This window comes from Camelus dromedarius, chromosome 33 (genome assembly GCF_036321535.1).
Source record: "Camelus dromedarius isolate mCamDro1 chromosome 33, mCamDro1.pat, whole genome shotgun sequence".
NCBI classification, from domain to species: domain Eukaryota; kingdom Metazoa; phylum Chordata; class Mammalia; order Artiodactyla; family Camelidae; genus Camelus; species Camelus dromedarius.
This window is the reverse complement of record NC_087468.1, coordinates 15,689,565-15,716,423: the sequence shown is the minus strand read 5'-3', so window position 1 is coordinate 15,716,423 and position 26,859 is coordinate 15,689,565. Positions and strand designations below refer to the sequence as shown.

Here is a 26,859-nt window from a genome sequence, read left to right as displayed (position 1 = left end):
TATTATCTGTAAGGCCTACCACGATGTTTTGTTTGCATACTAAATACTTGTCAAATTGTCCTTTATAATAATAGATTATAGACTGTCCATTCTGTTAACCAAAAGCCCTGAAATATTCCCATCTCTCTATAAACAAGAAATGCAGTCAATTCTGGCTTCCCCAGCACTTGTTTCTTTTCCTTTGGAGGTAGTTATATATATTGATGTCTTTACACTGTTTGAAATGCTCTCCAAGTTAAAAATAATTGTTATTTTTAAGATGAATAAATCATCCTTCTGTGGTATGAGTATTTGGTGATGGAATTGGAAAAGGAATGTGAGCCAAACATAGCTACACAGTGTTATGGAAGATAGCACCCCCTGCTGTAGTCAGTCATTCATCAAACGTTAATTGAATGCCTGCTGTGTCCTAGGTGTTGGGCTAGGCTAGGATATAAGAATAAAAAAAGGTAAAAAGAAAGCAAAAGGAAGGGAAAGGAAATAGCTGTACCTCCCGTAAGGATTTGGCAGTATCCTTCTATACTTACATGTATTTTTTTCTCCTATGCCTCACTTAACTTCCCTTCTCCATTTCTAATTACTTATAACCCTTCCGGTCTCTTCTACGCACATCCTTACAGTGTAAACTTAAATTTCAAACATGTAAACCATTAACATTAAAGCTGGGGGGATAAAGGAGTATCGTATTAACCATTTCCTGTTCAACTCCCTTCAATTCTAGGTGCAAGATCTAAAGGTTGCCTCTCCTGCGACCGTCAGTAGATGTGGGATGGTGTTTGTGGATCCTGATGAGCTGAAGTGGATGCCTTACGTCAAAACCTGGATGAAGAGTGTTTCTAAAAAAGCAAGTGCAGCCGGGAGCTCCCCGTTATCTCCGTCTGCCTGGGCTCCCCCCACCTTCGAGTGTCCACATGGCAGTTGATTAAGGCCTCACTGTGCTTGACTGAGGGAACCGCAGCCCTGTGCCTAGCCCTCTCCTTGAGATTTCTTGGGACCCTCCAGGAGTGTGACCTATTCCCCAAACCTGTCATTATTTGTTTCCTCAACCTGCCAGCCTGCCTCCTCGCTCTGGCTTCTGCCTACCCTGCCTGGCTTCTCCCCAGCCTGGGTTCTCTCAAATTCAAGCACAGACACTTCCTTGAGTTTCCCCTGAAAAAAAAAAACTTTGCAGAAGGCTTGAGATAATGAGAAGGAAGCACAAGAAGAAAAAAGAGCATTTAAATCCAGGCACTGTCACTGTTTGTAGATCTTAGGAGCCCTGAACACCACTGAGAGCCAGAAAGAAGAGGAAACCAGTTCACTTCCCACCCACTCTTAGGTCCGTTACCCGAGACACATTCTAACATCGGCATCAGAGGTACCATTCCACCCAAAATGAAGGAGAGCTTTTACGTTATTATTCAGAACAGCTCGTTTCCATATTATCTTCTGTACCTTCTCCATTCCAAAGTAGACTTCCTCTTTACCTTAACAAGCCATCTTTTTCAGTTTCGCCCCATCTCATCTCAAACCCCGCTCCAAGAAAGCATCATCCTTCTGCCTCTCCCGCTCCAAAGATGAGTCAGAAGACTATATTGTTTTCTTCATTCTTAGGCGTCAACATTTTAAGAACATTGTGGTCTACTCTCAGAGTAGCCTGATGCAAGCAGTAATGCTCAGAGTTGAGACTTCATCATGGGCTGCCGTAAGATGTTAAATGTTCCTGAATTCCGTTTTCTAATAGACTTTTTAAATTTTTGATTTACCTTTATTTTTATTTAGAGTAGTTTTAGGTTTACAGAAAAATGTAACAGAATGTACAGAGAGTTCTCATACGCTTTCTCTCCTCCAAACATAGTTTCCTCTATTACCAGCATTTTGCATTGGTGTGGTTGGCACATCTGTTAAAATTGATGAACCAACACTGATGCGTTCTTACTAACTGAAGTCCACAGTTTACATTACGGTTCACTCTATGTTGTGCCACTCTGTGAGTTTTGATAAACGAACACTATCGTGTATCCACTGTTATAGTATACAAAATAGTTTCGCTGCCTTAAAAATCTGTCCTCCACCTGTTCATCCCTCCATACCCTCCCCCAACCCCTGGCAACCGCTGGTTGTTTTACTGTCTCCATAGCTTTCCCTTTTCCGGAATGTCATATAGCTGGAACGATACAGTGTATTTTCAGATTGACATCTTTCACTTAGTAATACGCACTCAGGATTCCTTCATGTCTTTCTGTGGCTTGAGAGCTCATTTCTTTGGGACACTGAATAATAGTCCATGGTGTGCATTTACCAAGTTTATCCATGCACTTACTGAAGGATATCTCAAAGTTTCCAGGGTTTAGCGATTATGAATAAAGCTCCTATAAACAGCCACATACGGCTTTTCGTGTAGGTGTAAGTTTTCAGCTCATTTGGGTAAATACCTAGGACTGTGATTGCTGGATCATGTGGCAGAATTACGTTTAGCTTTGTAAGAAGCTGTCGGTGTGTCTTCCAAGGTGGTTGTGCCTTGTTGCACCCCCACCAGCCGTCAACGAGAGTTCCTGTAGCTCCATATCCTCACCAGCGTTTGGTGGTGAGGTGTTTGAGACTTGAGCCGTTCTAATAGGCATGTAGTGGCATCTCATTGTTGTTTTAATGTGCTGTTTTGTGATATATGATGTTGAATGGCTTTTATATTGTTTATTTGCCATCTATACATCTTCTTTGATGAGGTTGCTGTTCAAATCCTTTGCCTACTTTTTATTGGGTCATCTTATTATTGAGTTTTGAGAGTTCCTTATGTATTTTGGATACAAATTCTTTATCAGATATGTCTTGTGCAAGTATTTTCTCCCAGTCTGGCTTGTCTTCCCATTCTCTTAACAGTGTCTTTCACAGCATACAGCTTTTTAATTTTAATGAAAGCTAATTTACCAATTTTCCTTTCACAGATTGTGCTTTTGTTGTTAGATCTAAAACCTCATTTCCAAACCTGTCACCAAAATATTCTCCTCTGTTGTCTTCTAGAAGTTTTATGGTTTTGCATTTTTACATTGAGGTTTATGATCCATTTTGAGTTAATTTTTGTGAAAAGCATAAGATCAGTGTCTAGATTCTTTTTTTTTTTTTTTTTTACCATGTGGACGTCCAACTCCAGCACCATTGTTGGAAACACTGTCCCCTCTCCATTGGATTGCCTTTGTCCCTTTGTCAAAGATCAGTTGACCATATTTGTATGAGTCTATTTCTGGGATCTCCCTCTTGTTCCATTAATCTGTTTGTCAGTTCTTTGCCAGTACCGCCCTGTCTTGATCACTGTGGCTTTACAGTGAGTCTTGACGTGGGGCGGTATCAGCCCTCCAAACTGGTTCCCTAATGTTGCGTTCACTGTTCTGGGTCTTCTTCCCTCTCCGTGTAAACGTTAGACTCAGCTCGTTGATACCCACGAAGTAACTTACTGGTGTTTTCACCCATCGCATCAAACCTATAGATAAGTTAGGAATGACTAACATCCTCACAATATTGGGTCTTCCTGTCCGTGCGCGTGAGCCATCTGTCCACTTACTTAGATCTTCTTTGGTTTCTTTCATCAGAATCTTGTAGTTTTTCTCATATAAATCTTGTACGTATTTTGTTAGAAATACACCTCCGTGTTTTATTTTTTGGTACTTATGTAAATGATGCTGTATTTTTTAGTTCAAATTCTAATTACTCATTTTTGGCATATAAGAAAGCGATTGGCTTTTGCATGTGAACCTTGTCTTGTACAACTTTGCTGTAACAACTTACTTGTTCCAGGAGTTTTCAGTCGGTTCTTTGGGATTTTCTATGTAGATAATCATGTCATCTGTAAACAGAGAGTTTTCTTCTTTCTTCCCAATCTGTATACTTTTTATTTCCTTTTATTGCCCTATTGCATTAACTAAGACTTTTAGTACAATGTTAAAAGAAGTGGTAAAAGGGGCAACATTCTTTTTTAAATCTTTAGGAATTAGTCCTTTACCTTACATAGATATTTTAAATGTTTCATTTTGTACTTCTTTTTTATTGCTCTTAATTGTGAGACATATCATCAGTACAGAAGACTGCATGAAATATATACTGACAGTTTAACAAAGGATTATAAAATAAACACCTGTGGGCCCATTACCAGATCAAGATGTAGGACATCATCAGCTACCCAGCCTCTCCCCCTTGTGGCCCTTCCAAGCCACAGAGGGTTTTTTTTTTTTTTTAATTTAACTTGCCTCATATCTTATGATGCTTATTGCCTTCAATCTAAGTCACAGGCTATACTGCAACTTACAAGTGTAAACAAACCCTTTTTGAACTTCATTATATATTTTATCTGCTCTTGCTAAAATATCATTCATTTGTTTACTTTTCAGCTGAATGAAGAAACCCAAGGGTATATATTGAATCTTTTCCAGCGTTACGTTGATGATGGTTTAAATTTTATCAATAAAAAGTGCAGCCAAGCAATCCCACAAGTGGACATCAGCAAAGTTACCACACTCTGTTGCTTACTGGAGTCTCTGATGCTTGGGAGAGATGGAATCAATTTGACAGTGGTAGGCAGGGTCTTGTTGCTGTAAAACTGGGAAAGTGGGATTACGATGGATGCTTTGCAAATAAATAACCACAGACTTTCCATCGTACGACTGTTTGATTCTCAAGTTAATTTTTTAGGGGATTAATGACTATGAGTAGATTTGTAGAATCTCAGATTTGGAAGGAATTCTAGCCCATAGTTTATCTTAAACTCAATTTTTAAATTCCCTCATAGTCTATAACGTGTTCCTAATGTGTGTCTCCTTAAACACCTTCATGTGGGGATAGACATAGTTATAATAGTTGAAAGATAACCTTGAGCTTTTGTTTCACATGCTCCTCGCCACTCATTTTCTCATCAGAGTATTTATACTACGATAAAACATCACTGTGGGAACGATTGAATGGAATATAAAAAACGTACAGTGTGCCCTTTTAAAAATGCATACGCCTACACAAAAGAAAAGTCTTTATACATTGCAATTTAGACTTCTTTTTATGTTAACATGTGAACTATTGAAACTCTTTCTCTTTGTTCTTTCAGGAGCAAACAAAACTGAACACTATACTGTGTCAGACTTTTATATTCTGTTACGTATGGTCTCTAGGCGGAAATTTAACTGAAAACTACTGGGATTCTTTTGACACGTTTATTAGGACACAATTTGATGATAATCCTGATGCCAGGGTAAGAACCAAATACATGTAAACATAGTAACTCTGAATCATTAAAATTAAATTTTAAGACTAAAACTTTAAAAGCCTTAGTTCTACTATAAATCTTAATTCTTCATTTAAAAGGGTTTCTAAAATTATTTACTTTTTTAGACCATGGATAACACTTACTTTTTTTAAGTTTTTAGGAGTTCTCTCCTGACCACATGAAGAAAGTAAGGTATAAAAGTGTATGAAAACGTCCTATTGTAAACAGAAACATTGAGTTCTAGTTAGTAAATTTATTTTTTCACGGTGCCCTGGTTTAGCGATTCTGAAACGACTTTCTATACGTTCTAAGATTGACCGAATGAATCAGTATATTGAAGATAATGGCAACCAGGTACCTCACTGTTAAGATCAGATTGAGGACAACTGGGAATTTAAGACAGAGAGACAGACTCAGAATTCTTCACTGAACCCTTGCTGCAGGCTCTCTAATAAGTGAGGCTTTTCATAACTTGGCCCCACCTGTGTTTCTAGACTTACCTCTTATAGTTCCCAACGTGCATGGCACTTTCCATGGCTTCCAGGCCTGTCTGCTTAGCCTACACCTTGACCCTTCCTTCCCCATCCCCGTCTCATCCCTTCTTTGCCTGTCTGACTCCTGCTTGTCTTTCAAGTCCGAGTTGTAGCATGGCCATCCCCTAGAACCCCTTCTAAATCTCTAGCCATCAGCACAGCTCCCCTGCAAGGAGGATGAGCCATCCCTCCGTTGCGAATGTACTGAGCTCCGTCGGAACCCTTACTTCTCCACGAGCAATCATTAGTGTGCTTGTGTCGATTACGAGGTCTTTGAAGGCGAGGCGGGTCCTCTTTCCGCATTTTCCTCCAGCACCGAGCACAGTATTTGGCATGGAGTGAGCCCCTGAATCATGGACTGAATTGAAAACACTTTACAAGTCTAATAGGGGGTTTTATAGTCAGTCTGTCAGGTTCAACGTATTGTATTGCTTGGTTCTGTTAAAGAATTGGAGTCTGGTACTCCAACAACCATTTCTCTACAAAGAAACAAATCCAGATCCATCCTTATTCTATGACTGTCTTTGTTCCTGTGAGTGTTTCTGCTGCCGTGTGTCAATCCTGTCGAAAGTGGTGTTTAATTTTGCACCCTAGCTTCCCAGTTCCGGCGACCTGTGGAGCATTCACATGGACTTTGACACCAAACGGCTGGATCCCTGGGAACGAATCATACCCACCTTCAAGTACAGCCGAGATATCCCCTTTTTTGAGATGCTTGTCCCCACGGCTGACACGGTGCGCTTTGGGTATCTGATGGAAAAACTCCTGGCAGTCAGGCACTCGGTGCTGTTCACTGGAATAACTGGAGTTGGCAAGGTAGGACTCCTACGTCAGACGAGAAGGTCTGTCCACAATGAGGGCGTGAGGGACCTAGCTTTGTAAATACTCGTATGATTTATCAGTGCCTTATTTCCCCGGGGGATTTTGAATTTTGATCGCTTTTTTCCAGGAAGAGTCTAACTACGCTGAATCCATACCCACTCTATGGTTTGCCACTGTCTGAATAAACCCGTGGCGTCATTAATACATAAGCCAGAGGACCCTGTGGGCCAAGCTTTTGTGTTTGCGGGCATTTATGTGGTGTCGCTTAGAATTTCTGGGGCTGCCACTGTGGGTCAGCGTGGGGTTAGGGTGGGAATCGGTCAAGGTGGTTTGTGCCCCCAGTGGATTACTGATGAAGGTCAGTCTGTTACCTCCTGCCCGTTTACTTCTTAACACAGCAATGATGTGTAGAAAAAGTAGAGGGAAAATGCTGACTGGTCTTGTTGGTTTGGGTGGAGGTCCACATAAACAGAGACTCGCTGTTTCCCCTCTAAATTATTTCTGAGTTTCTGGCTCCTGTTACCACACCGACATGGATAGTAACCAAGACAGATCTTGGTATGAAACTGAAATAAAATTTTTTTGCTGAGATAGATCTGATTAAAGTATTTCTTTAGATCTGATAAATCTAATTAAAATGAATTTCCAGGAAGAGGAAGGCAGACATTTCAGTCTGGCTTCAGCCTCTCTCCTTTTGTCCTGTTTCTTCCTCATTGTACTGGATTATTACTGATAGAGACAATTGAAAAGATACTATACTGAACGTGAAATCAGTTAACATATTTTTTTACAATTTAAAGTCTGTTATTGCAAAAGGACTGTTAAATAGAATTCAAGAATCAGCTGGCTATGTTCCTGTGTATCTAAATTTTTCCGCTCAAACTTCATCGGCAAGAACACAAGAGATCATTGAGTCCAAACTGGAGAGGAAAAGAAAAAATATTCTAGGTAAGAATTATTGTTGTCATTTGTCCCACACAAATTTTTATTATGCTAATAAAGTCACAAAAACAGTGCATGTAATAAAGTTACAACTGGGTATTTTCTTTGCTCAGTTTATTTGTAAAGGTAACTCTGTTCATGTGTTCTTTCCTGTGCTATGTATCAAGGTATCTTCCTGTTAGCAAGTGAGTGGTTTATTCCGATCACCTTCAACTCAAAAAATCTTCAGTCCCTGCCTCTCTCTGGCTCTCCCTCTCCACTTGGGCTCTGCTTTCAAACCTGCACTGATTTTTCTTTTTTTCTTTCTTTAATTGAACTATAGTCAGTTTACAATATTGTATCAGTTTCTGGTGTACAGCATCATGTTTCAGTCATCCACGTACAGACATATATTCGTTTTCATATTCTTTTTCATCATAGTTTACTACAAGATATTGACTACAGTTCCCTTTATTTAAAATAAACAAACAAACCTCTTTATATCTGGTGCGTTGAGTCATCTGAGCTCCGTAGGGAGCAAGTGTGGAAGTTTTGTGGCTGTTCCTTCCGTCTGTGCTCTGAGCCAGGTTTTGTGGCATCGCCCTCGTCCTTCCTTATTAACCACGCAGATAAAGAGCATAACTTTAGGTCACTTATAGTTACCTTGAGCCTGGTCCAAATGGCATCATCCCGCACTGCGGAGGGATGACGAGGGTGAGGGAGCCCCTGACAGTGTGGACGTCCCGGCCGGGCCCACAGCTCCCTGCAGGGGCCTGGACGGGACCAGAGGCGTCTCTCCTCCTCAAGACACGACCGTGCTGGGGCCCTCCTCACTCTGTGAGAGGAGCTGAGCTCCCCACAAGGTGTTCACCGTGTTCACTGAGCCCGAAGCCTCACCTGCGCTGTGCCTGACGTTTCCCAGGGGCGAGTCGTGATTCTTAAATTCACGCTATCTACCTCCCTAGGAGCACCGGGAAACAAGCGAGTCGTGATTTTTGTTGACGACTTAAACATGCCCAGACTGGATCGCTATGGCTCTCAGCCTCCCATTGAGCTGCTCCGGCAATATCAAGATTTTGGTGGATTTTACGACAGAAACAAGCTCTTTTGGAAAGACATACAGGTTACTTTGGGCTTCAGATTGCTTTGCGTGCTCAAATTTAATCGGCTGTCAAGTTTAGCGTAGTCGTTTGCCAGACTTACCACAACAAAGTGCGGCAGGGTGGGTGGCTCACACAACAGACATTTATTTTCTTACAGTTGTAGAAGCTGGAAGTCCAGGGTCAAGATGTCACAGATTGGTTTACTCTGGGGTCTCTGTCCTTGGTTTGTAGGTGGCTGTGCTCTCCCTGTGTCTTACGACCTTCCCTCTGTGTCCAGCTGTGTCCGAATCTCCTCTTCTTGAAAGGACACCAGTCATCCTGGATTAGGGCTCACCTATGGCCTTGTTGTGACTAAATTAGCTCTTGAAATGCCCTGTCTGCAGAAACAGTCACACTGGGACGCTGGGGGTCAGGGCTTCAGTATGTGATTGGCCAGGGGGAGGTGGAGAAGGGGAGGTGGAGAAGGAGACGTAGTTCAGCCCATGACGTGCGGCGTCAGTGTCTCTTCCGTGTGGCTCAGTTCATTCAGTCCATGTGGATTCTCGCCCTGCTTGATTCATGAGGTGCATGGACGAGGGAGACCTCCCGGCCCCCTGGGGGGCCCAGCTTTGAGAGATGGATGAACATGTGTTTAATGCAGGGTGAGAAGTGGAGAGAGACCAGAAGGAGGTGGGGGCGGGTGCTGGGCTGATGATGAGAGAATCCCTCCTGGAAGAGGTGACGTCAGAACAGGATTTTGCGGGCAGGGCAGGGCAAAGCAAGGAAGGGGAGTGTTTGCATCTCAGAGTAGTGTGGACTGTGAGCGCTGAAGCAGCCAAGGATGCAGATGTCAGCCCAGGGGGCCGTGGTGCCATGAGGAGAAATGCGGATTTATCCTCTCAGAGATGGGGAGCCTCTGATGGAAACGTTACAGAGCGATCCCCTGGGCTGCTGGGGAGGTGTGGACTAGAGAGGAGGCAAGACCAGAGGCAACTGCAACATCACGTATCCATCAGTTGAAAGTGTTCCGACCAGAGGCTGGCAGGGAACGTAACCCTGTATTTCCCTTAGGAACAGTGGTTCCGGGTGCATTAATTCAGGGTTCCTGGCAATTTCATAGACTGTACCTACCACAAATGACAAGAATTGACTATACTTAGTATTTGCTGAATGAGTGTCTTTTCATCTAAGGTACACATTCTTAAAATTTTTGAGATTACATTTTTACATGGGAGTATTTATACAAGGTAGATGAGTTAGCTGTGTGACCTTATGAGCAATAAGTTAGCAATTTGTTGAACCACCCAGGGCCTTGGTTTTTTTCATGTGCACGGTAGAAAGGACAACAGTGATCTCCGGAGGTGGTTGTGACAATGAAGTCAGATAACGTGCTGGAAACGTAACACAATGCTGTCAGTGGTAGGTCCTCCAGGATCATTGGTTCTGAGCCCTGCCATTGGGACAGGCAGACGCCATCTCCTCCTCTGCTGGGTGACCTGAGTGGCTTTCTCTCCTTACAGGATGTGACGATCGTATCTGCGTGCGCACCCCCGGGCGGCGGCCGGAACCCCGTGACCCCCCGCTTCATCCGACACTTCAGCGTGCTCTGCCTCCCCGTGCCCTCGGAGCACAGTCTGAAACAGATTTTCCAGGTGAGTGTGGGTTTAACCTTGGGCAGGAGGGGAAAAGAAAACATATTTGTTCCAAGACTTGCACAATCAGAAGAGTCTTGTGTTTCCACGGAGCACCCCCAGCCTTCCCTAAGCAGAAACCCAGTAAACCCAGGGCCACCTGGGCACCAGCCGACAGGCATTTGCATCACAGCCTTCTGTGTTTGTGGGCTCAGAGATGGCTTTAGAGTTGTCAAAACACAGCCCCTACCTGTAAGGAAGGCTGTCCCCTGAGCCCTGGACGCCCAGCAGATCTCGTCCACTACCAGCCCCCAACTCTGTGCTCATCTCCCCTCCGACCGCCACGTCTGTGTCCACTTGCCCACCAGACGCCACCCCCAATAACCCAGCGAGCCCAAGCTCAGCCCACCTAACCTGGAATTCACCAACGCTGCAGCCACCACCTCCAACGAAAACAAGCAGCCGTATTTCTTCCATCTGTACAAATTTCTCCAAGGGGCCACTTCCTCCTCCTTTAAGTGGGGAAATAACTGTGTCTGCCCTGTAGGGCTCAGCAGACGTGTCCAGCAAGTGTGAGGCATTATTCTGAATAGAGCGATGGGAGAGCATGTAGCAGCCTGAGCAGAGCGGGGATGCCCTAACCGGCCAGCGAGGTGCTCAGAGATTTGCAGATGCAAACTACTGTATATGAAATGGATAGACAAGTTTCTACTGTGCAGCACAGGGAACTATATTCAATGTCTTGTAGTAACTTATGGTGAAAAAGAATATGAAAGTGAATATATGTGTGTTCCTGTACGACTGAAGCGCTGTGCTGTACACCAGAAACTGACACAACACTGCAAACTAACTATACTGCAATAAAAATATATTAGAAAAGTAATTTAAAAAAATGAAAACATAACACACACACACACACACACACACACACACACATACAAAGATGCTCAGAGGAGACTGAGCTGAGTGCTGTGGGGTGGGAACTGACTGGGAGGAACAGACACGTGGATGAATGAGGTCACAGAGTCAGGAAATGGCAAAGGGGGTGTGCAGGTCGGATAAGACGGGTGACTGGTCTGGGGAGGCTGACCTTGGCGGTAATCACCCAGGAGCCGAAGAGGCCCAGTGGTGGGGGCGTTAAGTGAGCCTCTGCACTCACCAGCGTCAGCCTCTCCTTCCAGCCGGGCCCTCCCTCCTCGAGGAGAGGAAGGAGCAGAACCCGCTCGTGCACAGCCGTCAGTACATGGAAAGTGGTTTCCATATTGAAAGAGCTTATATCCGTGGAAAATTATTTCTAATAAATTTGAGGTAGTTCCAATAAGTTGTTTAAGTGCTGATGCCAACAGGATGTGTAAGAACGGCCACATTTTGCAAACCTTTCAGAGAGTGCTTGAGAATGTGAAAGGATAGGATGTTGGCTCCCATAGTTAAGCAGCAAGTAAAGAACATGATGTGAAGCGGGTACAGGGACCAGCACTGGTATTCCAAGACTTTTTTGGTTGAGAACCTTTTATTCTAAAGTTTGAAATGAGTGATTCCAACCATGCCCTCTGGACACACTTTGTGATGTGATCGGTGCTGAGGGGCGTGTCCCAGGTAACTTAGGACTGATGATAAAGTACTGAATTTGCACACTGCTCCGGGCACAGGGAGCAGTGGGGAGAGAGGGTAGGGAGGAGGCTGCGTGGGGGCAGAGCCCGCACTGACAGGGGCGTGCGGGGCTGATTCATGGAAACAGAAGGAAGACAAGAGTGGAAATGGAGAGGCCAGTGAGTGAAGGAGGGAGTGAAGAAGCCCAGATGGAAGAGAGTCGGGGCTGGGATGGAGTGACATCAGAAAACAGAAGGACGCAGACAGATTCAAGAAATGTATTCAAGATTGACTGCAGGGGACAGAGAGTGGCAGGTGTCAAAAGAGACCGTCAAGTTCCTGATCTGAGTGGAGGGCGGGGCCATGCACCAAGACGGGGAGGCAGAAGGGTGCGGAGTTCGTAGCTACCAGTAAGCTGCACTTTCAATATACATGAAGATGAAAGTCTGCGGAGCTGTTGGTCATTCACCCATAAAGATCAGAGAGAGGACTTCGGGTCATTCCCAGATAACTCCGGCACTCCATGAAGACCCTCTAGGCCCACAGCGAGCAGAGGTCTAAATTACTCGGGAAGTGGGTTCACGGCAAGTCCACGCCTCAGATGTGAATGCTGCTCAGGCCTCACCAGACAGTCATGGAGACAGGAGTGAGTCCATTCTGGAGAACAGACTCTGAAATGAAGAGTCCTGGCACCCGCTTGTCCTCACGTTGGAATTTGGCTTTCTGCTTACTGCTAGAGGAAGTGTCATCAGATCCGGAGTTTTTGAAAGATAAATTTTGGTTAAAAAAAAAGAACTCTGACGCTCTCATGTTATGTTTCTGGTTCTAGGCCATCCTCAGTGGCTTCCTGAGTGACTTCCTACCAGCTGTAAAGCAGACTGCATCAAACATTGTAGAAGCCTCAGTCGAGATCTATAACAGAATGAGCATTGATCTCCTGCCAACACCGGCCAAGTCCCATTACGTCTTTAACTTGAGGGATTTATCCAAATGCGTGCAAGGTAGTGTATGGAGCCCACATGGCCTGGCCTGCCCCCTCCTTTCATTTCCACCCACCCCAGGTCTCTCAGGAGAGGAGTATGTACATGGGTGTCAGTGACGTGTCTGGAAATCCCACCCCATGTTCAAGTCACCTTCCACCCCGGCCCCAGGCTGACTACTTCAAGCCACACTCCCATTTCTCACTCCCAGCTGATGGCCTGTCTTCTTTTTCACTGAAAAAACAAGCAATCAAACCAGAACTGCCTCCTCTTCCAAATCTCCCAGACGACCCGCATCTGCCTGCCTTCCTACTGCAGTGGTCCTGGCTGTCCCTGCCCCTCTCGTATGCCAGTACTCCCTCTGGTGCTGAGCCCCATCCCCTCCTGCCTACGCGAGGAGTTTGCTCTTAACATTTCCTACTTCTCTTCCGCATTGTCCGTGCTTCCTCTTCTGTTGGGTCATGCGTAACAGCATATAAACCTGCTGTAACACCTCTCATCTTAAAAAAGAACTGTCTTTAGGCCACATACCCTGCTTCTGCTACCCTCCCCGTTTTCACTGATAATGTGTCCCAGCTTTGCTTTCACCATTGTCATGTGTGTGTATATGTGTATGTCCACTGGGGGACCACTCATTCCTGGGAGTGTGGGGGTAAAGCTGGACTTCAGGATTTTCTGGTTAATTCAGCTATTTTTCTTCTTTTCTTAAAAAAACAGGTATCCTCCAGTGTGATCCAGGAACAATAAGAGAAGAATTACAGATATTTAGACTCTTTTGCCATGAATGTCAAAGAGTCTTCCATGATCGTTTGATTAATAATGAAGATAAGCACTATTTCCATGTTATTTTGACAGAAATGGCCAGTAAATATCAACCTTTATTCAGCCGTTCTTTCTTTTCTTTTTCTTTTTTTTTTTGAGTAGAAAAGCAATTTGGGTTCTAATCCTAGCCATTAGACCACCGGGGAGACGCAAATGGGTTCCTAAAAGGAAAATTAAAATGAGCAAGATGAACCGTAGTCATTGATGAGTAAAAGTTTTTTTTCTTCAATGACCCAAATATAGAACAACATGTGAAATATTGTGAAAATCATTTTATGGAAATTCAGGAAGGTTTGATATTCTTAATACTGTATGGAATTTTAAGTAGAGGAGAGAAAGCAGAAAAAAACAGCATTTTGTCTGCTAGGAAGCCAGGATATTTCTAAAGTACTTCTGATTTATTCATATGTATTCAATATCTGTTATTTAATAAAATGTTTATTAATTTTAAATATTCTGAATCTTAGATCCGGGGGATAATCAAACTGAAGTGTTCTGGTATTAACACGGCTTTCTCTCAGTTTCATGTATACTTATGTTAAGGCTTCTAAGTAAAGTAATGGTTGTTATAATTATGTATATTATATCATTAATATCCTGCGTTCAAGCTTATCATTATACTAAAAGTTGACTTTATTTTTTGAACAGACAAACATTTTGGAATTGCAATAGGCCTGGAATACTTTTTGACTAGGCCCATCATATTTGGAGACTTCATTAAGGTAAGTCCGTTGACCTGACTACATTTGAAGGTTATAAAGCATTTACCATTCTCTAGTTCAAGTTCATATTCTGCAGGAGCTTTGCACATGTGAAGATTAAGGATCTAAACTGGGGGTCAGCAAACTATGTCCCACAGGCCAGATCCACCCACCACGCATTTTTGTAAATGAAGTTCTGTGGGGACATAGCCACGCCCATTCGACTGTGTGCTATTTGTGTGGTGGCTTTCTGGCTAGAAGACAGAGTGGGGTGGCAGCCACAGACACCATATGCCCTGCAAAGCCTAAAATATCTACTGTCTGGCTCTTTGGAGAAAAAGATTGCTGACTTCTAATCTAGTTACATTCATTCTGGTAATAGTTTGAATCAGAGACCCATCGGGGATTCAGTTTGGAAGGAAGCAAAGAGGTGTAGTCTCTTAACTCAGGGCTGGGATCCCCTTTACAAGGGCCTGTGTAGCTCTTCAGCATCCGCTCGCACGTTTCCAGGCCTGGGAAGCCGGTTAGTAAGCAGTGCTGCCTTCTTCCTTGCAGGGTAGCTCTAGTTAGTAGGAGAGTTTTCCTCATATTAAATTCCTCAAGTCTGTCCCTGCCATAACGTCTATGCTCACACCCTAATTTTACCCTCTAGATCTCCCTAGAACAGACTTACCCTAGATGAATGAACCTCGTTCTAGGTTAAAAGACTTCTGTCTAACCGCCCGGCCTGCGGTCACAGGCAGCCATCTGGTCTGACCACGTCGGCTCTTGTGTGGGAACCGCATTCTCAGCGTCTCTGAGAGGGAAGGGCCATGTCTGTTTTGTTCACCCTAAATCCCCAGTGTCCTGCACAGAGCTGAGTATACAGCAGGCTCTCAATCAATGCTGTTTGAACAAATGAATGGACTCATCTTTGTATTATACATATGCAATACCTCACGACTCTGGTAACCCCTGAAAACTAAAAAAAAATAATATAAGCAATTTATTTGTATGAACTCTATCTATTTAAATGTCTTCTTAAAAGCAAAGTCCAAAGTTTGTTTTCAGGTGGTGATTCTATTTCCTGTGTGTTTCTAGCGATGTCACTATGAAACGAGGGAGTGGAGCAAAGCAGAAAGCAGTGCTGGGCTCTCCTCCCATTGCCTCTGTGGATTTTAGCCAGTGGTTCCCAAAGAAAGTGCCCCCTGGGGGCAGTTGTCACAGCCACGACAAGTCATCATCAGTAGGTCCCAGCAGGAACTCAGTTTCCTAGAATTTACACGAAATATCTTTCTCAGTGATTAGTTAAATGACTTCTGTGTAAAAACTACATATAGTTCTGACATGATTTTTTTTATAACCACCACAGTCTGCCATTCATAATGTTCAACGATTTCGCTTTTCTGATGCCAACAGCCTAAGAGCAAAAGTATAAAACCAGAGTAATGTGAGAAAACTTTGAAAACCATTTCTGAGCTCCTGTGTGAATTTTATTGCAAAGGTCATTGAAATTCCAACATGCCACTTGAAGAGGTTAAATTAAATGGATTTTTTAACTAGCCATGAAAATCTGATGTAATTTAATCCTATTTCCTTGGTTTTGAAGCCCTGCTAGCATACTTAAGTGACTGATTAAATAGAAACATAAATAAAACAATGTTGTCTCCTAAGGTTACATGTATTATATATATTTATACATCAGAATTGATCCAAATTGGTTCTTCTCCAATGAATCACCTTACAGTTTGGAGCGGATAAGAGTGATCGGATTTATGATGACATGCCTGATATGGAGAAAATTGCAAACGTTCTGCAGGACTATCTTGATGATTATAACCTTATTAACCCCAAAGAAGTAAAGTTGGTGTTCTTCCAAGATGCCATAGAGCATGTTTCAAGGTATTGTGCCATGAAGTGCCCAATAATGCATTGATCCAATTTCTTTTGCATTAAAAGGTAAGGATTCAGTTGTACACAAGTCTTTAAATAGGTTGCTAGATGGACAAAGTTCTATTAGCAAATCTCACTAGAATTTAAACGTTATTTTTTGATATATTTAAAATACATGTGTCATGAACTTTCTGTGAAATCTCAGGGGTTATTTCTTTTTTTAATTTTTTTTGGGGGGGAGAGGCAATTAGGTTTATTTACTTATTTATCTTTAATGGAGGTACTGGGGATTGAACCCAGGGCCTTGTGCATACTGGGCACACACTCTACCACTGAGCTACACCCTCCCCCTATTTTTCTAAATATTTAATAGATTGGCTTTGTTTTGTAAGTGTCCTGTCTCATTACAAAAAAGTACCTGCGGTGTTTTGCGGTATAACCAGGCCAGGGACATGCGTTCCTAAAGAAATAGTGGGGGTCAAGATTATAGCAAAACAAATTGAATGCAAGGATCATAGATTCCATCTCCTCATGAGTCTGACTCATACCCTCTGTAAGTATCTTTTGAGGGTCGTCCCTGACACCTAGGTATCCAGCCTGAGTGTCTGCAGTCCTTGGGGCACACATGACCTTTTTAAGTGGCTCATGTCCTGTTGAACAATTCCTAAATTGTTAAAATGTGTTAAACATGTTAAACTGTCCATTGGAGGGAAAGGTGAAATCTGCTCCCTGTGACTCCTGGTGCTCCCTTCATCCTGCTGAGCAGTAATAATTATAATGGCACTCGGTGTGAATATAAACCATGAGATGGGGTATCTCATTTAACTCTGATAACATCTCTCGATGGCTCAGTACCAGAATCTTTCTAGACACAAGGCCCAGAGAACGTTCAGTGGTCTGCTGCTGCACAATAAGCCACGTAATAACTCGGTGGCTTCATTTGTTCACGATCTCCCGGGGCTCCCAGCCATTCCCTCCTGGATCTCCGCTCGGTTGCACCTGGCACGTCTCTGCCTCCGTGCGGACCCCACCATCTCTGCGGCATGGCGGCACCAGTGTCAGGGCTGCTTACACGGTGGCTCAGGGCTCCAAAGGCTTGTGCCCAAAAGAGAGCGAGCCAGGCAGAGGCCCCTTCTTGAGTTTTTAAACTGTATTCACACTTCCCTGTGCACTTTCACAGAATCTTTAAAGAAGGGTTTGCAGGCGGTCAACTCGCTGAGCAATAACGCGCTAGTTTCCCCACTAACCGTGGTGGAATGCCATTTGTAAAACGGATGCCTGAGGCCAGCCTGAAATTATTTGTCTCTTTGGGAGTAATCCATTATATCTACTTTTTAGATGCTCACGAGTTTTCAATTATGTCTCAAATAGAGATCTGTATTTCATATATTGATTCACATATGTGTGACTACATACAGTCACCTGCAAGCACGCACACACAGACATATTTTGTTTTATATTCACGTACCTCCCAGAAAACATTTCGTGTTTTGCTTCTCTTCTTTGGCTTCCTTTCCAGACCCTCAGCGATGTCCTCAGATCCGTGGGCTCAGCTCACAGTTCTGTCCCCTCATGCCTCTCCTGCAGTTCCTCTGGGATCCCATTTGTTTCTCCTAGATTTGTCCTCCTTACCTTCCATTTTCTCTCTTGTCATTTTAATAATCATTTTCTTTTTCCTCTGAGTTCTGGGTAACGTCCTTGACTTTGTCTTCTCCTTTCCCTGTTCAGTTTTCCCCGGTGTCCTACGTGCAAGGCCCACCCATCTTCCACTGCCGTTTTCAATCTGGTAGTCAGATTTTTCCACCTCCAATCAGTTTTTCCGAATCTTAAATTTTTTGCCCCTTTCTGAGTGCTTGCTCTAGTATCATGACAGCAACTTTCAAAAATTCTAATTGTTAACATGAATCATAAATTATGGAAAATCCATTCCAATTACCTTCCCCCACCAAAAAAAAAAAAAAACCTACAAAAGGAAAAAGAAGCTCCATTCGGATTATTCCTGTTGATCTCTCCTGAGCTGCAGTGGCTTTCCTGCTTGTTCATCCTTACAAACAGAGAGCCAGGCTTACTCAGTGTGCCTGGCCAAGGCCAGCAGCCTGTAGGACGTGGGGAGAGGCGGGTACCAAGAAAGCCCAGCAGTGCTTTTCTCCCAGCGAGGACCTCAGACCTGCCCTGTTCTCTCCTGTGGCCTTTTGCTCCAGGATGACCCTCTGAGCAGAAGCCACATCGTACACTTGACATAAAACTTCCTCTGCTTTTTTTTTTTTTTAAATCTTTCTCTGCTTTGCTGCCCCCAGGATTGCCCGCATGGTTCGTCAGGAAAGAGGCAATGCCCTGCTGGTTGGGGTGGGCGGCACAGGAAAGCAGTCCCTCACGAGGCTCGCAGCCCACATATGTGGTTACAGATGTTTGCAGATTGAGCTGAGCCGGGGGTATAACTATGACAGTTTTCACGAAGACCTGAGGAAATTGTACAAACTGGCTGGTGTCGAAGACAAGAATATGGTTTTCCTCTTCACGGACACCCAGGTACATATTTAAATATCCAAAAAGCAAGAACAGGAAAAGGATGAGTGTTACAGTCACGTGTGAGCGTCAAATAGACTGTCCAATGGCGTTCAGGGAATTCCTCTCTCTGCTAACAGAGCTCCTGGACCTTGTAAATGACTTTTAGAGTACGTTTTTCCTTCTTTTACCAACTACTGTTTCCCTCTGTAAACTCTCAGTAAGTAACTGGTTAAGAAAATGAGCAGGGTTTTTTTAATTTTTCTTGGAGGAGGAAGACATGAATAGCAAAAGGTAATGAACTATTTCTGTAGAGGTAAATCTAAGAAAATAATTCCCTAAGTGAAGTCAATTAGGAAAATATGCTTTACTCAAGAAAAGGAAAAAATAATGGCTGTGTTTTGGTTAAATTAACTCTAAAATTAAAATAGGATTACATCTATGCCTACAACAACCAATTTAATTGATCTTAGAGGATTTTCTACATTGATTATACTTGAGTATTTTAACATTAGGGAAAATAAACATTTGTAGAAGTTAGCCAAGGAATAAAAAAGTGATCTGATGCATAAATATTTTAAAGTCCATTTTAATTTTGAAAACACCATAAACATGATTAAGTGCAATCATAAAATGGGAAAAATACGTTTAACAGCTGTGACATGCAGTGAGTTTATATCTGAATATGTAAATATGTTTTACAAATGAAAAAGGATCACGCAGCTGAGTGTGTGCCCACCACTAACTCCGGCCCCATCGCTGCTGGCACCTGGAGACGCTGCTGGGGACGCCAACACCCTTTGCAGCCAATGCAGACCCTGGGGACACACAGTTGTTGATCACTGTGGACCCCAGTGGCCTGAGCCAAAGAGAGGTAAACTGCCCCACACCACGTGTGCCCCCAACACGTGATGTCCTGCACCACTAGACCTGGGGTCCCAGTAGGCTCCAGCCTGCTCCCACCCGCAGGGAAAACCAAAGTCACTCCATAAAGTCTGGAAGATATAGACACTTACGTGTGTCTGTAGGGATGATGAAGAATTGGGGAACCGTGACTCCGCCAAAGAAATACAGTAAACCTCCAGAAAGTGGCCCCCAGAAATGGAGATCCACAAATTGCTCCACAAAGAATTCAAAATAATTATTCTCAGGCAGCTATAAGAGAACACAGATCAACAATTTCATGCCATCAAGAAAATAATGCAAAAACAAAATGACGGAGAGTGACGTCACCAAGATGGCGATATAGGTCAGTCCCAACTTCACTCCCCTTCACAAGAACAACTAACAACTATTCGTGGACAAGACACCGCTGAGAAAATCCTAGAGCATGGGGGTAAGGCTGAAGCAAACCCCTGCACCACAGAGACCAAGACAGACCACACTGGAAGGGTAAGAGGAGCAGTTGCACACCAACCACATTGCCTTCCCCCAGGCCAGTGCAGCACCGTATCACGAGGTCTGTCCTGAGCCTGTGGTTCCTCCAGGGGGAAGGATGCCCAGGTGGGACGTCCAGCCCCGCGGTGTTGTGGGCTGCATCTTGGGAGTCTCTTTCTGGTCTCGCATCACAGGGAGGGTACGGGAATCTGCAGCACTCGAACCTCTGGGAACTCGATTGCAACAAGGAAGTCATGGAGGTGTAACAACCAGCACTCAGATCGTGACAGACCAAGTCCTTACCTGCAGCGCCCAAGCAGGGGTCCCAGCCAGCAGCTCTGCTCTTCTGCAGAGCCAGGACGGTGGCACAGTCTGACAGGGGAACTCAGTAGGATGCTGGTCCATCTGACTGAGGTCCTCACATGAAGAGCCTTGCCAGCCCTGGAGCCTGGTCCTCCCCCCGATCCACCCAGGCAGGGGAGCTGAGCCTTACCATGCTTACTGCTGAGTGAACCTCCTGGCCCCATCCAGCTAGAAAGCCTGGCCAGAACATCTGGTAATCTGTGTAGCCCAGCAATGCTCAAGTGGAAAGTTTGGCAGACAGAGTAGATTGTCCACAGGGCAAAGCCTGTGGCAGTGTCCAGTCAGGGAACTTGGGGAGACTGAAGTGTCTTTTTTGCACTGTGTATTCTTGTCTCCTTTGTTGTAGATTAATTGCTCATATAAGTGTTATTTCTGGATTCTCTATTCTGTTCCATTGATCTATGAGTCTGTTTTTGTGCCAATACCATACTATTTGATTACTATACCTTTGTAATGTAGTTTGAACTCAGGAAGCATGATACCTCCAGCTTTGTTCTTCTTTCTCAAAATTATTTTGGCTATTCAGGATCTTCTGTGTTTCCATACAAATTTTAGAATTGTTTGTTAAAGTTCTGTGAAAAATGCCATTGGTATTTGGATAGGAATTGCATTGAATCTGCAGATCGACTTGGGTACTACGGTAATTTTAACAATATTAATTCTTCCGATCCATGAATATAGTATATCTTTCCATTTGTTTGTACCGTCTTCAGTTTCTTTCCTCAGTGTCTTATAGTTTTCCTAGTTCAAGTATTTTACTTCCTTAATTATATTTATTCCTAGGTATTTTATTATTTTTGACATAATTGTAAATGGATTGTTTTCATAATTTCTTTTTCTGATAGTATGTTGTCAGTCTATAGAAATACAACAGATTTCTGTATATTAATTTTGTATCCTGCAACTTTGCTGAATTTCATTGGTGTATTCTAATAGATTTTTAGTGCATCTTTAGGATTTTTCTATGTATAGTATGATGTCATCTGCAAAAAGTGACAGTTTTGCTTCTTCCTTTCCAATTTGGATTCCTTTTCTTTTTCTTGTCTGATTGCTGTGTTTAGGACTTCCAGTATTATGTTGAAGAAAAGTAGCAAGTGTGGGCACCCTTATCTTATTACTAATCTTAGAGGAAACACTTTCAGCTTCTCTTGGAGTATGATGTTAGCGCTGGCCTAGTCATAATGGCCTTTATTATGTTGAGGTATGTTTCCTCTATACCCACTTTGTTGAGAGTTTTTATCATAAATAGATGTTAAATTTTGTCAAAAGCTTTTTCTGCATCTGCGGAAAGGATCATATAATTTTTGTTTTTCAATTTGGTAATGTGGTGTATCACATTGATTTATTTGTGGACATTGAACCATCCTTACATCCCTAGGATAAATCCCACTTGATCATGGAGTATGATCTTTTTTAATGTACTGTTGAATTCAGTTTGCTAATATTTTGTTGAGGATTTTTTTCATCTATCTTCATCAGTGATATCACCTGTAATTATTTTGTGTGATGTCTTTGGTTTTGGTGTCAGGGTGATACTGACCTCATAGAATGAGTTTGAAAGCAGTCCTTCCTCTTCAACTTTTTGGGATAGTTTGAGAAGGATAGGCATTAACTCTTCTTTAAATGTTGGTAGAATTCACCTGTAAAGCCATCTGGCCTTCGACTTCTGTTTGTTGGGAGTTTTTAATTACTGATTAAATTTCATTACTGGTAATTTATCTGTTCATATTTTCTATTTCTTTCTGATTCAGTCTTGGGAGATTGCATGCTTCAAGGAATTTACCCATTTCTTCTAGGATGTCCATTTTATTGGCATGTAATTGTTCATAGTAATCTCCTATGATCCTTTGTATTTCTGTGATGTCAGTTGTAACTTCTCTTTCATTTCTGATTTTATTTATTTGTACCCTCTCTCTTTTTTTCTTGATGAGTCTGGCTAAAGTTTTATCAATTTTTGTTTGTTTGTTTTCAAAGAACCAGCTCTTAGTTTCATAATCTTTTGTATTGTGTTTTAGTCTCTGTTTCATTTATTTCTGCTATGATCTTGATTATTTCTTTCCTTCCACTAACTTTGGGTTTTGTTTGTTCTTATTCTAGTTCCTTTAGATGTAAGGTTACATGGTTTACTTGAGATTTTTCATGTTTCTTGAGGTAGGCTTGTATCATATAGTAAATTTTGCTCTCAGAACTGCTTTTGCTACATCCCATAGATTATGGATCATGTTTTTATTTTCATTTATCTCCAGATGTTTCTTATTTCCTTTTTGATTTATGCAGTGACCCATTGGTTGTTTAGGAACATATTATTTAGCCTCCACATGTTTGTGTTTTTGCAGTGTTTTTTCCTTGTAGTTGATTTCTCGTCTCATAGCATTATGGTTGGAAAAGTTGCCTTATATGATTTCAGCCTCCTTAAATTTATTGAGAATTGTTTTGTGGCCTAGCATATGCTCTATCCTGAAGAGTGATCCATGTGCACTTGGAAAACAAAATGTGTATTCTGCTGTCTTGGGTGGAATGCGTTATATGTATTTTATATATATTACCTCCAAGAATTATATATCCTGTTTGCGCTGATCCTGTTTGGGACTCTCTGTGCTCCCTAGACACGAATGTCTGTTTCCTTTCCCAGGTTAAGGAAATTTTCACCTATTATTTCTTCAAATAAATTATCTGCTCCTTTCTCTCTCTCTTCTCCTCTGGGACCCCTGTAATGTAAAAGTTAGTACTCTCAAAGTTGTCCCAGAAGTCTCTTAAACTATCCTCATTTTTAAAAAAAATTTTTTTCTGTTCAGCTTAGGTGACTTCCATCACTCTGTCTTTGCTGTTCCATTCCTCTGTATCAGCTAATCTACTGTAGCTTCCTTCTAGTGAAGTTTTTATTTCAGTTATTGTATTCTTCAGTTCTGTTTGGTTCTTCTTTATATATTTTTTATATTTAAATTAAACCACCTGATTTAATTTACTGGTTGCTTAATCCTGAATCCTCTGAAGCTAAAAAAAAAAAAAAAGCAACAACAACCATAAGTTATAATTAACTGTTAACATGAATGAATTTTAACTCTTTATTAAACTTCTCACCGTGTTCATCCATTCTTCTCTCAAGTTCGTGAGCATTTTTATGATCATTACCTTGAACTCTCAGGTATATTCCTTACCTCCACTTTACTTAGTCCTTTGCTCTGTAAATAGTTGTAATTTAGGTGTGCTGTGGGCAGAGGTGAGCTCAGGGTCATCCTACATGAGACATCTTGGCTTCTCCCTCAAGGTTATCGTCGCTTAAAGATAAAATTAACTCAGTGTGAATTTTAGATCAAATCTGTGCTTTATAATTTACATGCAGTGAATGTAAAATAGCTGGGTGAGTTATAATGATCCTTCTGCTCTCTTCTGTAGATTGTAGTGGAAGAGTTCCTAGAAGATATAAATAACATCCTGAACTCGGGTGAGGTGCCTAATTTATTTGAAAAGGATGAACTGGAGCAGGTTTTAGCAGCCACCAGGCCAAGAGCAAAAGAAGCAGGAATTTCTGAGGGGAACAGAGATGAGGTAGGACACGTCAGGATGGTAACATGGCTTTGGAAAACAAAGAGTTGTCTTAGCCTTTTTCCAGTGGTCCAAAGATCCCTGTGAGGGGTCCACAGATAGAATTTTTTCAATACAATTTGCTTCCTTTGTAATTGTATGTTTTTGAATCTCTGACATTTAAAGTGTTAATTCATCAGACTTTAAGAAAAGATTATGGAAAGCAGAAAACAGAAACCCTGCTGCCCCCACGGAGGTCATAGTTCTGTCTGAACTAGAAAGCTTCTCTTATTCTTTTTAAACACAAATTTATTTCACACACTCCCAGAGCCCTGCCTAAGGAGTTCAGTTCTTTTGACTCCCTTTCCCATCAGCAAGATCATGAAAGGCATTACCATTCTCTGTCTCCCTCCTTCTTTCTCTCTCTCACACACACACAGACACACAGACACACAAAACACAGCTGCTGTCCACTTCCGTTTCTCCAACACCGTGCTAGATTCTGGGGGCTACTGTTTGTCTACCCTAGGCCTTTCCCTTCTTCCTGCACCTTCTCTAACTTTTTTTGGCCATTCTCTCCCATGTCTTCCCTTCTGTGTCCTTTCATGGGAACTCCCTCCACTGCGAGGTCAGGGCTTATAGGTACAGACAGCGGGGTCTGCTTCAGCTAGTGTAAGCAGAAATGGCTTTATTCGAGGGGCACAGCACCATTGGGAAGGCCAAAGATAGGGGTTCTAGACTGAATCCTTTGGAATTAATATGAAATGACACTGCAGAGGTCGGGGGTCAACGGTCAGGGACACTGCTGCCTCTGCCACAGCCATTCCTGCTGAGCCAGGAAGCCGCTGAACCAATTGTGGTGCCGCTGCTTCAGCTGCCGGCTCCACAGCCACGTGCCTCCCACCATGTTGGGAGCAGCCGATGCAAGGAGCCACATCCAGAGATGGTGGCTCCAGGTCCATGCCCCTTCTGCCAGGCTCTGCACCTGCATAAAGGGTTGCCCTGCACCCTGCCTCTTTCCCCCGGTGGTTTTCTATCCCAACACAAAACCTCGTATGAATGCCTCTGTCCCCTTTATTCAGGGGGTCTCCTTAAATCCACTGATGAAGAAAACCTATCACATCCCAAACCCTAGTTGCCACGGAGTCTACAAAATGTCATTTATTCTTTCCAGCCTGCATGAGAGGAAGGGGGTGGAATGGGATGCTAAACAAAGCAATTCACACATCTACTGCACTAACAGTTTTTAAAACTTGACATTGGTCGAGTCAGATGCATTAGCCAACACGTACGTTCATCGTGGCTTCACCCTTATTTCATACTGAAGACAGCCTCCCTCTCGCCAGGTGTTCCAGCACTTCGTCAGCAGGGTCCGTCAGAAGCTGCACGTTGTTCTCTGCATGAGCCCCGTCGGCGAGGCCTTCCGGGCCCGATGCCGGATGTTCCCGTCCCTTGTGAACTGCTGCACCATTGACTGGTTTGTCCAGGTCGGTGGCGTCACAGGATATCTCTCTGAGAAGCTGGACTTGCTTGATTTTATGTTCTTTATTGAAGTACAGCTGACTTACAAAGTGTCGGGTGTGCAGCAAAGTGACTCAGCTATATATACGTATTATTTTTCAGATTCTTTTCTGTTGTAGGTTATTAGAAGGTATTGTATATGGTTTATTGTGCTACACAGTAGGTCCTTGTTGTGTATCTTTTAATCCCAAATTCCCAATTTGCCCCTCCCCCTCACCTTTCCCCTTTGGTGACCATAAGTTCATTTTCTATGTCTGTGACTCTGTTTCTGGTTTGTAAATAAGTTCATGTATATCATTCTTTTAGATTCCACATATAAGTGACATCATACGATATTTGTCTTTCTCTGACTCAGTTCACTTAGTATGATAAATCTCTAGGTCCATCAGTGTTGCTGCAAATGGCATTATTTCATTCCTTTTTATGGCTGAATTATATTCCTTTTTGTAAATATACCATATCTTCTTTATCCAGTCCTCTGTCAATGAATATTTAGGTTGCTTCCATGTCTTGGCTATTGTAAATAGTGCTCCTGTGAACATTGGGGTTCATGAATCTTTTCAAATTAGAGTTTTTGGTCTTTTCTGGATCTATGCCTGGACTTGCTTAATTTTAAAGGGGTAACACACTGTCCAGCAATAACTCAAGGGCACTTACATTAGCTTCAAAGCCCACTAGGAATTTACTCATATGCAGGGGATGGTAATGACGATCATTGAACAAAGGCAAAACAGAATTTATAAGGCAGAGAAGATACTAAATTTCTCAATGTAGAGGTTACCAGTGATCTTGACAAGAACTGTTTCAGTGGAGTGATGGGGAAGAGGGGTCAAGAGAGAAGAAGGGGGAGGAATCAGACGCAGCTCTTTCAAGGAGGTTTGCCCCAAAGGAACACCGAGAGATGGGTAATAAGCTAGAAGGATATGTGAGGTGAAGACAAATATTTTTAAGAGGGAAACACAAACAGCACACACGTGTGCTGATGGAAATGATTCAGAGAAGAGAATTATATATATGGTGCTGAAGACAGTTAGGCATTGTTGGACCAATGTCATCGAATAGGCGAGAAGGGATGGGATGGATTCATCAACGAAGGGGCTGATCACAGCTCAACCCAGAGCATATGGGAAGATGAGGGGATGAAAGCTCACTGAAGTTCTGTTTTCATTGCTTCTGTTTTTTTAGTGATGGAGGGGTGCAAGGTCATGAGCTGCAAAAAAAGAGGAAAGAAGAAGTGTTAGCAGTCCGAGGAAGTAATGCAGGGTGTGAAATACTCACTCAGGAGAATACAGAAGTGATGTATGAGACACTGAAGCACTTCTGGGCTGCACTGAGAACCCGCTGGAGCTAGCTGTCGTGAATTTAAAGTGAGGCCAGTCAGCGTGGC

At 42.8% G+C, this 26,859-nt stretch overlaps 2 protein-coding genes and 1 non-coding gene across 9 annotated transcripts in view; 1 reads left to right on the top strand and 2 right to left on the bottom strand.

Moving 5' to 3' along the window:
* The window catches only part of DNAH6 (dynein axonemal heavy chain 6), a 150,304-nt gene that overhangs the window by 64,263 nt on the left and 59,182 nt on the right, over nucleotides 1-26,859 (top strand). The window contains exons 35-48 of the mRNA XM_031441370.2: nucleotides 722-844; nucleotides 4,362-4,544; nucleotides 5,069-5,212; nucleotides 6,355-6,576; nucleotides 7,383-7,530; nucleotides 8,469-8,626; nucleotides 10,106-10,237; nucleotides 12,636-12,807; nucleotides 13,504-13,650; nucleotides 14,257-14,330; nucleotides 16,036-16,190; nucleotides 18,479-18,710; nucleotides 23,823-23,975; nucleotides 25,298-25,438. Coding sequence (XP_031297230.2) covers nucleotides 722-844; nucleotides 4,362-4,544; nucleotides 5,069-5,212; nucleotides 6,355-6,576; nucleotides 7,383-7,530; nucleotides 8,469-8,626; nucleotides 10,106-10,237; nucleotides 12,636-12,807; nucleotides 13,504-13,650; nucleotides 14,257-14,330; nucleotides 16,036-16,190; nucleotides 18,479-18,710; nucleotides 23,823-23,975; nucleotides 25,298-25,438 — 2,184 coding nt within the window. The remainder of the gene's footprint in view (nucleotides 1-721; nucleotides 845-4,361; nucleotides 4,545-5,068; nucleotides 5,213-6,354; nucleotides 6,577-7,382; nucleotides 7,531-8,468; nucleotides 8,627-10,105; nucleotides 10,238-12,635; nucleotides 12,808-13,503; nucleotides 13,651-14,256; nucleotides 14,331-16,035; nucleotides 16,191-18,478; nucleotides 18,711-23,822; nucleotides 23,976-25,297; nucleotides 25,439-26,859) is intronic.
* TRNAT-AGU (transfer RNA threonine (anticodon AGU)) lies at nucleotides 16,457-16,529 on the bottom strand. Its single transcript has one exon. It is a non-coding gene; the product is annotated as a tRNA-Thr (tRNA).
* TRABD2A (TraB domain containing 2A) overlaps nucleotides 19,260-26,859 on the bottom strand; it is a 120,457-nt gene continuing 112,857 nt past the window's right edge. For 3 of the 7 annotated variants that reach the window (XR_010378852.1, XR_010378853.1, XM_064481962.1), the window contains one exon: nucleotides 25,097-26,682. Coding sequence is in view for 1 of the 7 variants with exons in the window: in XM_064481962.1 (XP_064338032.1) it covers nucleotides 26,620-26,682 (63 nt within the window). In the remaining 6 variants the exon portion in view is untranslated. Of the gene's footprint in view, nucleotides 26,683-26,859 lie in introns of all 7 variants that reach the window. The other 4 variants (XR_010378848.1, XR_010378849.1, XR_010378846.1 and 1 more) reach the window with 4 other exon arrangements.